A 16,504-nucleotide genomic window follows, 5' to 3' on the forward strand; every position below is an offset into this window, starting at 1 on the left:
ACATACGGTCACATAATGTAATTTAGGTAACATTATGTGTTATAATACACGGCTAAGTATATTATAATATAAGTATACAGATTCAGAGGGGAAGAAAGAGCAGAAGACAGAAAAGAGACATCATTTGCACTCCATACGAAACTCTTTGCATTTGAATTAGATCCTGCAGGGGGGCGCTTTATCTGTGCGGTCCCAATGGCCCGGAGCAGTAATGAGGACACAGGGCAGAGAAACCTGCTGTCCTTTGGACATATTTTCAGACTGAGCTCCCTCTGCGGTCATTAAACAGGTCATCTGCTATGAGGATCTACTTCAAGTGTCCAAAGCAAATTTTCCAATATGACCATTTCAATCACGGGCTCCTGACCTGATACTAACAAAGCAAACCGTTTAAACAGAGAACCGAGAGAAGCAGAGGCAGGTTTCTTTTCAGTGCCATAGTACCCAGTGTGCCAATTATAACACACAAAGGAATTCCTATGTGGATTTTCACACTGCAATCTGCCTCCCAGTCTGAAAAACCTTAAATGTCTTTTGTGTTCCAGCAGAAAGTAAGGAACGAGGGTGAGTAAATGCTGACCGAATGTTCATTGTTTGGGGAATGATACCTTTAAGACCCAGTTTGGCACATGCTTGAAAAAGTCAATTCTTATTCTAAAGCCAAATTAAAACATACAGAATCAGTGTGAATAATTCTGATGCTTGTTATTCAGCATGAAACCGTTTCACAAATGAGCAGGATATTAGAAATCGGTCTTGCGTGAATATCAACAAAGTTTGTTTTAGTCTCTCCCTCTTTTGAAGGGCAATATTTCTCACATAGTTTTTTTAAGTATTTTTCTTTTCCACCCATATGCTTTGTGTGGAAATATAACATACACTACCACTACAAAGTATAGGGTCAGTAAACTAGTGAGTAAATATTTAGCCACTAAAAATTCTAATGGTAAAAAAAATGATACTACCATTCAAAAGTTTGGGGTCAGTGATAAATTGATATTTTTATCCCACATGGATGCATTAAATCAATAGTATCACATGCAAAACTAAGATCGAGTAACACTAATAGAGAGATACAACCACGATCAGATGATGAGAGTAAATCATTGCACTATGATACGATCTAAATCCTGACTGGAAATCCTTGCAAATTTAATTTCTTCCAAAAAAGGAACATAGTTGTGAGGACACTGCCTTTTCTATTTTTTTTTAACAAAAAATATAGATTTGAGATTGGTCTGTAATTCAGTAATTCATTAGAATCAAGTTGCATTTTTCAAATAATGGTTTAAATAATAGCCAGCTTAAAAGTTTTCAGTATGTATCCTAATGACAAAGATGCTCTTCTTAATATCATTAAATTATCTATGACCCCTGGACGGATCTCTTTTAGTAGCTTAGTCGGTATAGGGTCGAGTATACATGCTGTTGATTTTGATGATTTAACAAGTTTAGACAATTCATTCTCTCCTATAGCAGTGAATAAATTAAATTTTTCATCAGTGAGACTACAATGTGCCTGACGCAATCCTGTAGTGGACTACTGCATGGTTATAATTTTTCCTCTAATAGCATGCCAATAAAGAAGTTCATAAAGTCATTTCTGCTGTGTTTTTAGGGACCCATCAGAAGATGAAGCTTTGTTTCTCATTAATTTAGCCATTGTTTGTTATTTTAGTTGAAAACGGTGTAAGTGGACCCAAAGTAAATAGCCTAATTATTGATTTTTTCAATGGAAATTAATCCATCAAAAACTTACTTTAGCTGGACAATAACTTGGTTTTCCCTAGAGCTTCTGTACATACAAACCAATCTCTCTTCTATTAATTTCCTATTATCACTGTAAAGCTGCTTTGAAGCAATCTGTATCGTAAAAAGCACTATATCAATAAAGGTGACTTGATGTTTTGTTTCCAGCTGTGCTCCATTTTTCTGCCTGCTCCCTTGAGGGCCTGAGTGTGCTCGTTGTACCACTGTGTTGGACTGTTTGCCTTCATTTTCTTTAAGTAAAAAGGAGCAACTGTGTCTAAAGTGCTGGAAAAGAAAGAGTCAAAGTTTCTGTTGCAACATCCAGGTCTTCTAAGCTATCTCTTATGTCGAGGAGTTGAAACTATCCAGGAAGATTATTTACAAAGCAATCTGTAGTGGCAACAGTGATAGTCCTGCCATATTTGAAGCAAGAGGGCGGCTTTGCAGCCTTTGCTACAAGTATACACGGTACTAAGTAATGATCTGAGATGTCATTGCTCTGCTGCAGAATTTCAACGGTATCAACATTTATTCTATGAGACAATATTAGATCTAAAGTATGATTACAGCGATGAGTGGGTCCTGACACATGTTGCCTAACTCCAATAGAGTTCAGAATGTCTCTAAATGGCAATCCCAATGCGTCTTTTTCATTTTCTACATGGATATTAAAGGGGTCATATAATGCCATTTTTATACAAGTTAAAATGATTCTTTAGTGTCTAAATGAAAACTTTGTAATATACTTTAATTACAAATTCTGATTAGTTTTGTAAGAAAACACTCATTTTACCTGGTCAAAAACAGCTCTGTTCTCACCAAGCCATTCTAGTGCATAAGGCTTTAAATGATAATGAGCTTTGCTCACCCCGCCCCTCTGTTCTGTGGGCCGGCGTGACAACAGTCGAGGCAAGAATGGCTACGTGAGTCTCTGAGGACAAATCATGGGACAGATCTGTGCAACTTTATCAATTTTAACCTTTAAAATGTAAGGCTAAACAAGATGTTTCTGAATGGTTGGTAATGTAATGTCACTTTGATCTGTCTTTATGTACTGGCAGGGTAGTGTTAGCGTGAATGCTATGTGTTTACTGATGTAGTTCATTGACAGATTGATGTTACACCTAATGCAAATAAAAACGTTCTGTCGCTGTCGGTTTGTCAGTGATTCGTAACGTTATCAATGCATTGTAATAACTACAACACGATTTTCTTTTTTTTTGACAGTAACAGACACCGTTATAAACCATCTACATAATTAAGCTTAGTGTTACCACGTCCATGTTAAAACCAGCGTACACAGTGTGTAATAACACAATAACCATAACGCATTGTTCATTATAAACGTGGGATTATGAAAGCATGCTGTAATGTAACTTACCCTGTAAACTTTAGCTGCATTCATCGTGAAGGGTGTCAAACTACACTCACTTCTTCTGGAGAGAGCAGGAACACGTCAGATCTAAATCCTTAATTCAGGAGCAGCTCATGATACATACCAACCCTCGGTTATAAACCCTCGGTCTGGTGAGAAATGCTTCGTGGTTCGCGAAGACATAAAAGCATAAACGAAAACAAAACTCAGCCACTGTGTCTTCAGCGGTTCGGATTTAGGAACATCAGAATGACTGCTGTGTTCATTATTACACCCAAGAACAGAAAACTAATCACTTAGACGCCATTTTGCTCCAGCGTGGTGGATATGACGACGACAGCTTGAGCTCGCTCAGGGCAGGTCTGAGATGAAACGCTTCTGTCAATCAACAATCGTGGGACAGGCGTCCGACTGTGTGACATCACCAGTCGGACAGCTCGATTTGAGACAGGGGAAAACATATAAGCAGACTAAAAAAAAACACTTGATGGATTTTTTTATCATTATAGGATGGTTGTGTACAGGCACTGCCAACACACATTTCCATACAATCAGCTTGTAAAAGTGCATGTACCATTATATGACCCCTTTAATAAATAACATTGTCTACATGGATACCAACAATTAGGACCTTATGTGCAGCCAGAATTACCTCTGATAGAAAATCTGTAAATTCTTTAATAAAGTCTGTATTGTCCCCTGGTGGCTTGTATACAGTAGCCAACATTAATGTTAAACAGAATGAATCGCTTACACTAGATAGTGATACATAAAGCATCATCACTTCAAAAGAAGTATATTTGAAACTAAATATCTGAGTACAACTAGAAATATTACTATAAATTACAGCAACACCTCCCCTTTGCCTTTCAGATGAAGGATCTTATATTTAGCAAACTGAGCTTATTTTGTTTGTTGAACAGTTAAATTTTTATAACTCATCGGCTGATGTTTATTCTTGTCTTAAAGGTCCCGTCCTTCGCGATTCCATCTTTCAAACTTAAGTTAGTGTGAAATGTTGCTGTTGGAGCATAAATAATACCTGTGAAATTATAAAGCTCAAAGTTCAATGCCAAGCGAGATATTTTATTTAACAGAAGTTCCCTTTCAAAGCCTACAGCGAACGGCCGGTTTGGACTACACCGCTGCACTTCCTTCAGGAATGACGTCACTAGAACCGTTTGTTGACTAACCCTCCGCCCACGAGAACACGCAAAATAGGGGGCGTGGTCTCGTTGCTCTCCCACGTGGAGAAGAGCGCGCATTCAGCGCTTGCATCTCCCCGTTATGGTAAGAGGCGGGACCTTTCTGAGCAAAGTGCGCTAAGCTGCTGTCCAATCACAACACGGGAAGCGCTGGCCCAATCAGAACTCGTTACGTGTTTCTGAAGGAGGGACTTCATAGAACAAGGAAATCATCAGGCCGTTTTTAGGACAGAGGAAACAGTGCTGTACAGATAAGTCAATTGTGTGAAAAATACTGTGTTTTTACACGCGAAACATGAACTCATGTTATATTGCACACTGTAAACATAATCAAAGCTTCAAAAACACGCGAAGAACGGGACCTTTAAGCATAACATCACTTTTTTTTTTTGAGAAAACAAGACTTGTTACGTCATGTCATTTAAATGTATCTTGCTTCAAGAATGTTTCAATATTTGTACTGGAAAACAACAACTTGTTTTTTCTGCACCCACAGAGGGAGTTAATCAATGAACTCTAATCAGTCACTCAGACACAGACACGAACTCTGGAAGCCGGACTGCCGTTGGTCCCCGGTGACATATTTCCTGTTAAAATGTTTCTTTTTCTGATGTCTCGTACAACACCGCAACCGTCAGAGACCACACAAAAGCTTTCCGACTGCAGGCGAGTAAATCAGCAGACATGATAAACAGACCGTCGGCCTGACGGAGAGCTTCTTGATCTCTCCGCCGTGTCATTTAGACTGATGGCTCGGATTGGCCCGGGTCATTACCGCCTGACGTCTCCTCGGCAATGCTGTCAAATAAATCTACAGCAGCCCGGCGACTGCCCCACCCGGCCCCGTAAATCACCATGATGATGAAGTGACAGACAGGTGGAGGTGTCTCTCTGGTCAAGGGCTGCAGGGATACGGACCGGTTACCTGGAGTATCACACTCTATACAGCATCTAATGCAAGTGCACATGCAAAACACTGTAACAATAGCAGCTGTAACATAATAGCAGCTGTCTCTCTGTTTTGAATGCACTATAGTTATATAAAAAATCAAATAAAAATCAAATCTCCTTTATTTATATAGCGCTTTTTACAAGTTCAATTGTTTCAAAGCAGCTTCACAGTGTTAACAGGAAGATAATGCAACAGAACACACTGCTTAATAGCTCAAACAGTCATATACTGCACTTTTAGGTTATTTATCTATATTTTCACGTTATTATAGGAACGCCCACCTGGATGGCAAAACAAGGCTTTCCTCCACTGACCTCCAATAATTTTTTACCACCTTTGTAGTAAGTATTAATGCAGAGACCAAATTCAATATACACCTTATTAATGATGCATACTTTGTACAGGCAAGCAGATGAACACAATATTAATGCAGCAACAAGGTTTCTCATCAACTGTTTTTTTCCATTGAAAACCAGCATAAAAAAGCATGTTGCGTTCAAATTCTAGGCTTATCTGCTCGCCTGTAGTATGCAGAATGAATTTGATCATTTAATATCACTGTTTTAGTACATTAAAGCACTTTGAGGGAGGGCTGCACAAATAAGGATTAAGCATCTTTAGCCTAGCGTCGGTTCACCCTCTGCCTATGCTGCAGGATCAGCCATTTAATACCAACGGCCTTTCTTATGTAGTTAATCTGTGTTTAAAATGAAGCGGTGCAACACAACTCGATTTAAAATAAAACCCATATCAACAAATCCTTGATTAGTGTTATACTTTGCTTAATTTAATCCTTATTGGTGCAACCCATCCCAAGTGTTTTTCACATTAAGTGTTTTTGAACGGTCCGCTGCTTTTAGTGATTGATATACTGCAGCAGGTGCTGTATATGGATCACAAGTGCCACAACTTGGCTCTTGTTCACATATTTTTGTTTTTTAAGATGGAAATATGACAGGCTTGTGCTGCAGTTCTTTGGCGGTTTTGCCCTACAGTCTCTGAGACAGTCTAAACTATGAATAGCTGATGAATTGCAGAGTAAAAAATGATTTACTTCCTCAGTGTTTTTGTCAAGTTGAAATATCTAAATACTCTTAAATCTATCTATCTATCTATCTATCTATCTATCTATCTATCTATCTATCTATCTATCTATCTATCTATCTATCTATCTATCTATCTATCTATCTATCTATCTATCTATCTATCTATCTATCTATCTATCTATCACTAAGTTACATCAAGGGTTAAATAAAATAGAAATGGCACATCAAAGTTAAAAGTTATATATAAGCAATGGGTTCAGAAAAATAACTTGATTGAAAGGGAAAACAAGTTGTATTATTCAAGACTTTATATCGTATGCTATTTTGCTTCTCATGAAAATGTATCTTGATTTAAAAACTGGATTGTCTTATGTAGAGCTTCTTTATAGCCAAATCAAATTGGTTTCATAATTGGCACATTTTGCAACATCACCATGAACTAAATCAACATTGAACTGAATTGAGCTGAATAACAACACCATTATCTGTTTAGAGCTGCTTTACAGCAGAATTTGAATTTCTTTATCATATCTGATGAATTCTCATCATTGATTGTGCTATTGTCTTGTCTATCACTGTGAAGCTGCTTTGAAACAATCTGTATTGTATAAAGCGCTATAGAAATAAAGCTGACTTTACAGAACAAGCTTGTTTTAGTGTTACAATTATGAAGTATTCTATTGTCAGCCAGATATTAGCATCAATAAATCAATCAATGTTTATCTATAGAAAAACACAACCAAGGTTGACCAAAGTGCTGTACACGGTATAAAAGACAACAAAGTAAAACTAGAAAATAAAGAAGTAAAAGAACAAGAACAGACACACAAATAAAAAATCAACAATAAACAAGGAGAGCCAAGATAGCATACTGTTAAAAGCCAATGAAAATAAATGTCTTGAGATAAGATTTAAACGTATTTAGAGAAGGAGCGAGTCTAATATAGGTAGGAAGGCTATTCCAGAGTGTGGGTCCAGCAGTAGCGAAAGCACGATCGCCGCATATCATAGTAATGTCCATATATATATATGTAAGGGATAATGTACACCCAGCCGGTTGTTATCGCAGAATAAACCCTGACAGAGTGATCAGGACCCCGACGCGAATCACTCTGAAGGGGTTTATTCTGCAATAACGACAGGCTGGGTGTACATTATCCCGAAAATATCAAAAAAAAAAAAAAAAATCCCGAAAAGACACAAAATATTGTCTTGAGATTAAATATTTTATTAGCTCTAGATCTTCCGCAAAGCTTCCGCAAAGAAAGACAGTTCCAAACTGCTTTAAGCCTTTATCTATTGCTGCTAAATGTTGAAAATGAATGCTGAGAGAGTTAGTTCACCCAAAAATGAAACCAAGCCTATGATTTACTCACCCTCAAGTCATTATAGGTGTATATGACATTCTTCTTTCAGACAAATACAATCAGAGTTATATTTAAAAAGTCCAGGCTAACGTTAACCCAAGCAGTAGTTGTAGCTGTTTCTGAAGTCCATAAAAAATGCAGCTGTCCGTCAAATAACGTGCTCCACACGACTCCGATGGGTTAATAGAGCCTTCTGATTCGAATCGATGCGTTTGTGTGAGAAGAATATCCATATTTAAAACTTTATAAAGGAAACCTGCCTTGAAGTCTTCCATTGTAACCCACGGCAACCTGATAACCGTCACGAGGACGGTGACGCACTGAAACTCTCTTTGCTTAAATTAGCTCAAAATTACTATCAGATGTAAGTAATTACCTTGACAAACTATACATCATTAAAAAGATCTAAGACTAAAGTTTAATTTTGTTACCTCTGTTTTATTCTCAAAGTCTTATAATGACCGTAATGTGTTAATATGTGCCAGGAGTTATGAATATGATCTTGGGCGTCGCTACCTTTTGATTGTAATATGCGCGTCATTTGCTCCCATTCATAAAAAACTCTTCTCTGGTCGTCATGAAGACACTCGACAAAACAACTTCCCTCAGGGCTTTTACTTCAAATGTGTGCAGATGTGGAGAAATATTGATAGATTCTCACATGTTTGAGTCAAATTTCTATACAGAGAAGTATTATTTATTCAATCTTTATCCAAAATCCGCGGATGTGTGATTATGAGAGCAGTAGGCTGTGATATGCTGTGTTTTCAATTCATTCTGGCAGCCGGAGGGCGCTGGAAAGCTGTACTACTGAAAATTCACTCCCTTGTGGAACACATGAAGAACAGACACACCATGTGACATTCAGGAAGTATCTGACATGACCAAAAACAGCTTTCTAGCGATCGTTAGATCGCTATTTTATGCAGATAGACACGTTTTAAGACAATAAACACACAATCGCGGCAATATATGGTTGGTCTGTGTTCTTTATGCCATGTTGGGTGGTTTCATAATAGATGATATTTATAATGCAATGCTATTCCACATAGCTTTTAGCATTGTATATTTTCTGTCAGATTTGTTGACCCGAAGCTACATGAGATCACATATTGTTATATAAAACACTCGACTTATAAATTATAAAGTGATATGAAGCAAGTTTTGAATAAAACATGATTTTAATCGTATAAATTGTTGTTTTGCTGGTGTGCTAAGCTAACATGCTAGCTTGCCCTAGATGCACCTGCCACTGAGTAAATACTTTATTTTTATGAACATTTTCTAAATGTAAAACTACTGAAATGCTTATTTGGACGAAATGCATTCAATAGAGTCTCAGTGAGGGTAAAGTGAGAGGTTTGATTTAGAAATGAGGTTTGAATAGAACAGTTTGAATAGAGAATCGTTAGTAATTATAATGCAGACAAAAGAATAATAATTAGAGCCATCACCAGTCCGCAGAAGTGTGAATGTGTGCCGGGGAGACAAACTGAATGGGGCAGTTTGCACCTCTAAACAATAGAGGCAATACAGCGACTGAAAGCTGAGAAGATGTGGCAATAAACATCAGTTGATTTTTCAGAGATATCTCAAAATAAAATCACATGAAACGATCTTGTAAAACGTTTAATAAAATTCAGAGTTTTAGACTGATCATCTTCAGATCTGAAATATAACATGGTCAGACTTGTGGCTTTAGCTGTAGTGCATTTCTAGATTTCTCCAAGGCCCACTTCAATTTTATTTTCATAAAGATATTTCATACAAATACATTTCTAATAACTTTACAAAACTTTGAAGCTTATTATAGCTTTTTTTTATTATAAAAAATATTATCATTTTGACTTTACAGTAAACTGCCAGGTGTCTGCTTTCAAATGAGGCCATAATTATGCTTTTAGTGCAAAGGATTCACAAACTGTATTTGTTTTAGTCTGAGTATGCATTTCTTAGGATTTTTTCAAAATTTAGAAATCAGCTTAACAGGTTAAGTATTTAACAACCACAAGATGGCGCCAGCGTTAAGCATTGAAGTAGTACCGGTCAAGATCACTCGTAGTGCCCGTATAAGCGGTTGTTATCTGGAAATAACATACCGCTGGAATGTGCGATTGACCAATCAGAATCAAGTATTTTACAGAGCCGTGTAATATATATATATATATATATATATATATATATATATATATATATATATATATATATATATATATATATATATATATATATATACACACACACACACACACACATATATATATATATATATATATTTTTTTTTTTTTTTATTTATTTTTTTTTTTTTTTTTATGGACATACATGTGTGTGTGTATGGTTGGTTATAATGCTCATAACAATTACAATATGAGGATAATATTGCATAGTTTCATATTTGATCCAAAGCTGGCATCATCGGAAGTCTTTGCAAGTGTGGCTTCATCTGAAATCTATCCGACAACAGCAGCGCCAGCTCTCGTGGTCGAATATTATTTTAGGATACAGGCAAATTTGACCCCTTAATTAAAGATTATTGAAACTAAGCTGCAAAAAAGGGCTGATTGGATTTCATATGCCAGAAATATTCGACCGACCACATGTACACTAAAACACTTATGAAATGTTTCGGGACTCTGTCACAAATGCAATGGAGATTTTCCAAAAGGCAGTTAGTGAAGGAAAGAGGGGTTCAAAACTGTGGGTTAAAACCCATTTAGCATAATAAGAGGACTTCAGGGAGAAACATTTATGGTACGACCCCCGGTTTGCCACTCTAACTAAAGCAGGCATGTACATGAACACAGACAGGGAGATGTGCTTTGACACCTTCTTACCATGAAAATAACATTGCAACGCATTGCAAACGTTTAGATGTGCTAATTGTTTCTACTTCAGAGACATTAAGTGTGTTATTTACTCAGCAGGACATCAGAAGAGTTGAGCGTTCATCAATTCATTCCTTAAAGTGGAACTGAACAAAAAAAAAGCTTTTTACTGCTTGTTCAAATTGCTTGATTTAAATGAGCTAAAGCAACACAATTGCTATACATATTGTCCTAACTTAATTTGATTGTGTTAATTCCACTTAAATACAAGTCAAATTGAAGTCAAACTTAATCTGTTTGTGTTGTGTTACATGAATGATTTGAAACTGGGCGGGGCTTGTTATTTCCCAGCATGCTTTGCATATGGCTAAATCAAGTAAATGTTCACTCTAAAAAATGCTGGGTTAAAAACAACCCAAGTTGGGTTGAAAACGCACCGACCCAACAATTGGGTTGTTTTAACCCAATGGTTGAGTTGTTCTTACCCAGCAATTGGGTTGTCTTAAGCAACATTTAACCCAACCACTGGGTTAAAACAACTCAACCACTGGGTTAAAACAACTCAACCACTGGGTTAAAACAACTCAACCACTGGGTTAAAACAACTCAACCATTGGGTTAAAACAACTCAACCATTGGGTTAAAACAACTCAACCATTGGGTTAAAACAACTCAACCACTGGGTTAAAACAACTCAACCACTGGGTTAAAACAACTCAACCATTGGGTTAAAAAAACTCAACCATTGGGTTAAAACAACTCAACCATTGGGTTAAAACAACTCAACCATTGGGTTAAAACAACTCAACCACTGGGTTAAAACAACTCAACCACTGGGTTAAAACAACTCAACCACTGGGTTAAAACAACTCAACCATTGGGTTAAAACAACTCAACCATTGGGTTAAAACAACTCAACCACTGGGTTAAAACAACTCAACCACTGGGTTAAAACAACTCAACCACTGGGTTAAAACAACTCAACCACTGGGTTAAAACAACTCAACCACTGGGTTAAAACAACTCAACCACTGGGTTAAAACAACTCAATTGTTGGGTCGGTGCATTTTCAACCCAACTTGGGTTGTTTTTAACCCAGCATTTTTTAGAGTGTTGTTATATGTAAAAGTGTTATTTTATGTTTTTTTTTTTTTTTTTTTTTTGAGCAAGGTGAGAAATGGGGAGACTTGATTGTGTTTTATAGTGTTTAATATTCAATTATGTTGGATTTATTAGAACAATTTAAATGACAGTGGGTTACCATTGTGGAGAATTTGCTTCGGCTGTGGACTAAACCAATTAATGTCATAACGGCTTTGCTGAAGGAGCTTTTAATGCTTAGCATTTAATGCTAATGTGTGCTATTACTAGCTTAAAGTTTGTGAACTAGTTACTGCAGTATTATAATTCAGTTGTGTAACATTAAAATATATGAAACCGAAGCCGATGAATGAATCATGTCAGGGAGCCATATAAAAATCAATTTGAAACGACTTAATTGGAGCACTTAAAATGTATTTATTCCATGATGTTGAAGTTACATGAACAAATTATGTTTTGCTTAACTTAATTGTTTCACGTGGGACCGATGTACACAATTAAATGGTGTTTTTTTCAGTGTAGAAAACTTTAGTGTTTATACGTTACATCACGTATAGGCAAGAAAATGAAAACTCTTAACCAGGACTCTGGGAAATGCTTTAGTTTGCTTAAGTAATGTTTTTGGAAGTGTTCGGGGTTAAGAGTTTAATGGCGTTCGTGGAGTTTAACGGCGTATGCGTTTGATGTGTAAATTGTTAAGACGTTTCAAATTACAGAGCGCTGCCTTCACCACAGATGACTGATGTGAGCGGTATTACGAGGTCAGGCAAGGTTAAAGGACTTTACACAAAGCCTGCCGGTCACATTGCCATAGCGGTCTGCCGTTCATCATGACTGGCAGCTGTTTCTGTCTGACGTCTAAGTGGATCTGACCGGTCCTTGGCACTGATCTCCGAAACGCCAGACTCTGTTTGGACGTCAAAACAGGTGTGGGACTACTGACGCTGATAGCATCAGAGCTGAAATACTGCCAGAGATATTGCCTCGCCGCTGGAAATCTGCTGCGATTACACTCAGGGTCCTTGCGGACGGGCGTGATGCGTCTACCAGAGAAATTAAAACACAACACAGCCGCCGTAAAACAGTCTATTAGCGCTGACAGCACCAACGGGACTCCTGTGGCCTGAAATGCATGCCAGGGTTATTATAGGTAACTAAAAGCAAAACCAGTCACTGGAATTAAAATACATTTGATCTGAAATAAGTTAAAAAATGAATAATAATAGGAATATTTTTAGGTCTCCTACATGCATCCAAGGTCAAAAAACATTTTCTCATATTATATATTGCAGCATTCGCTCTTTTCTCACTGTGTCTGAAACAGTTAGGTCTCTTTAAACCCCTCCTCTACTCTGCTCTGATTGGTCAGATGGCTCAGTCTGTTGTGATTGATCTACTCCGCTCTGATTGGTCAGATGGCTCAGTCTGTTGTGATTGATCTACTCTGCTCTGATTGGTCAGATGACTCAGTCTGTTGTGTTTGATCTACTCTGCTCTGATTGGTCAGATGACTCAGTCTGTTGTGATTGATCTCCTCTGCTCTGATTGGTCAGATGACTCAGTCTGTTGTGATTGATCTCCTCTGCTCTGATTGGTCAGATGGCTCAGTCTGTTGTGATTGATCTACTCTGCTCTGATTGGTCAGATGACTCAGTCTGTTGTGATTGATCTCCTCTGCTCTGATTGGTCAGATGGCCCAGTCTGTTGTGATTGATCTACTCTGCTCTGATTGGTCAGATGGCCCAGTCTGTTGTGATTGGTCTACTCTGCTCTGATTGGTCAGATGACTCAGTCTGTTGTGATTGATCTACTCTGCTCTGATTGGTCAGATGGCTCAGTCTGTTGTGATTGATCTACTCTGCTCTGATTGGTCAGATGGCTCAGTCTGTTGTGATTGATCTCCTCTGCTCTGATTGGTCAGATGGCTCAGTCTGTTGTGATTGATCTACTCTGCTCTGATTGGTCAGATGGCTCAGTCTGTTGTGATTGATCTCCTCTGCTCTGATTGGTCAGATGGCTCAGTCTGTTGTGATTGATCTACTCTGCTCTGATTGGTCAGATGGCTCAGTCTGTTGTGATTGATCTCCTCTGCTCTGATTGGTCAGATGACTCAGTCTGTTGTGTTTGATCTACTCTGCTCTGATTGGTCAGATGGCTCAGTCTGTTGTGATTGATCTCCTCTGCTCTGATTGGTCAGATGGCTCAGTCTGTTGTGATTGATCTACTCGGCTCTGATTGGTCAGATGGCCCAGTCTGTTGTGATTGATCCACTCTGCTCTGATTGGTCAGATGACACAGTTTGTTGTGATTGGACAGCGTGTGTTGGTAAACCACACGTCCATTACCATAACTGAATTTCAGCACTTGATACACAGTAACACAAACAGTAACAATGTAGTGAGTTTCACCATATTAGCACAAGCTCGAACCCCTATCTTTTGAAGTGCATCGAAGTGAATTTGCTTTAACAACACAGAAAACAAGAAAAAAACTCTTCCAGTATCATCTACAACGACAGTGTTTGACCGTCAAATTAGCCAATGCTGTAGGTTTGTGCAGGAAGTAAGACTGGAATTATTCATTTTGGCAGTGTTTTGATCCATGAAACTTTCCAGACCTTTAACATCCACAAAGAGTTATACACACACTCCATGAAAGCGATTATGCACATTATATTTGATGTATGCATAAACTAAATAAGAACATAGTGTAAAGTCAAAATTGCATTCAGTGCTTCCCCAACAACAGTTTGTAGCATAAACGATACTTATCATAATCACCGACTCTGAACATGAGCAATAGTAATGGCAATGCTTACTTTTGCAAAGAGCACTAATGTGTGTTGAAAGTTCACTGTATAATTAAAGCTCTAATTAGTGCAGTTCATCTGAATAATCCCAGTGTTTCTACAAAGAGGGATTTAAGCTGGTTTAAAGCCAAACGTTGTTCTAGAGTTATATGGCACAGTGGTTAAAAGGATCACCATGGTAACAGCGAGGAGAAATCCGCAACAACAGTCATTAATAACCTAGAGATACTGTACTGGGAAAACGGCTAGAAATGAACCAACTCTACACTCACTTCTTTCTGGTATAGGAGGTGGAATGAATCAAAAAGTTCATTTATATGAAGCACAAGGGAGCACATTAAACCAGAACTGCTCATCACAAACACTGTTTACCCTGTGTAAACACCTACATTAAACTATTAAACTATAAATTGTTATATATGTCACATACTGTATACGTCGAAACATATCCTCATATGACACAAAAGCACACAACCCAACATTAAGTTGAGCAAACCTCGAATCTTTCTTTGAATTGACATACGACAGAACACTGCGACCCCCCCCCCCCCAAAAAAAGCCCCACAGAAATACATAAATATAGCAATAATGTCTTCATATCGAGCAAAGCCATATTGTTAATGCTTGATTTAAAAAATGAGGAAAACTAGCATAAATATTAAAGGTCTAAAAACTAGCAGAAAATGCTAAAAAATGATGCAAAAATTTAGGATCAGAAAGATCTATAAAAAGATTGTTATCTATCACAAACGCATTAAATTTGACAGTATTTAAAATGTCTATAATGTTATAAGGGTTACAAAAGATTTCCATATCAAATAAATGCTGCTCTTTTAAACTTGGGCGGGGGGATATTATCTATATCATGAATATAGATAATAATCAAAAATGATAATAATTTCTGTTTTCAACATTTATAGTAATCAGTGCATCAAATCCTCATATTAGAGTGATTTCTGAAGGATCATGTGACACTGAAGACTGGAGAAATGATGCTGAAAATTCAGTTTTGATCTCAGAAATAATTACATTTTAACATATATTCACATAGAGTGTAATAATATATCACAATATTACAGTTTTTACTGTATTTTTTGATCAAACAAATAAAGGCTTCTTTTAAAAACATTAAAAACTCTCACAGAGAGCAAATTTGACAGTATATAATATATATCATATAATTAATATAATATAATATAATATAAATTAAAAAAGAATACAACATTAGACATTCTGTCCTTGAATTTGTAAAGATGCACTAAAATGGCTTAATTCTAATTAACTTGCTTAATGTAGCATGATATTAGGACATTTTCGCTAGAAGTGAGAAGAGGAATTTAGCACACGGTTGTTTCTTGGCTTCTAACAGATTCCAGAACATCCAAACGGCGGTTGGACCCCAGAACACAAAAGGTCATCCGCGAGCACCAGGAACACGCGTGTTGTGTTTAACATGTGTGAATGGAAATGAAGCACGATACATACTGTACGACAGAGGAACGTCCAGCTCGCCCTGCCACGACAGCTGCCCGAGATCGTCGACGGAGTGCTGCGCTGCAGAAACAAACACACACACACACACACACACACACACACACACACACACACACACACACACACACACACACACACACACACACACACACACACACACACACATTAAGACACGTCATACAAACAGAGAACTTCACACTCTGTGAACGTCAAATGCTCCTTAATATCAATATAAACACTTATAAAATAATATTTTTGTTACTTGAAATAAAGCTTTTATAACAACAATAATACAAAAAAATGGAAATATTAAAACTAAAACTTAGAAATGTTCCTTTAGTAACTAACTGATAAGTGTAAGTTGAAGTAAAAAAAAAAAAAGAGGCTGCTCACACAACAACTAAAACCAGAAACGTTTTATGTGTTTAGGCCGGCATTTTGGGGGAATGAAAACAGACATTTTTGAGAACGGGTTATAAATGTATATCTTTTGCAAGCAATACCGTTATTGTCTCCATGTAAACAACAATACTGCACATTTGTGAAAATGGTGACGTTATGCACATGAGCCAGTGGTCAGT

At 37.3% G+C, this 16,504-nt stretch overlaps 1 protein-coding gene across 2 annotated transcripts in view; it reads right to left on the reverse strand.

Moving 5' to 3' along the window:
• LOC137091866 (protein shisa-6) overlaps nt 1–16,504 on the reverse strand; it is a 177,595-nt gene that overhangs the window by 106,066 nt on the left and 55,025 nt on the right. For both annotated transcript variants that reach the window (XM_067456329.1, XM_067456328.1), the window contains exon 5: nt 15,915–15,983. In XM_067456329.1, coding sequence (XP_067312430.1) covers nt 15,915–15,983 — 69 coding nt within the window. The remainder of the gene's footprint in view (nt 1–15,914; nt 15,984–16,504) is intronic.

Source organism: Pseudorasbora parva, chromosome 2 (genome assembly GCF_024679245.1).
Source record: "Pseudorasbora parva isolate DD20220531a chromosome 2, ASM2467924v1, whole genome shotgun sequence".
Lineage (NCBI taxonomy): Eukaryota > Metazoa > Chordata > Actinopteri > Cypriniformes > Gobionidae > Pseudorasbora > Pseudorasbora parva.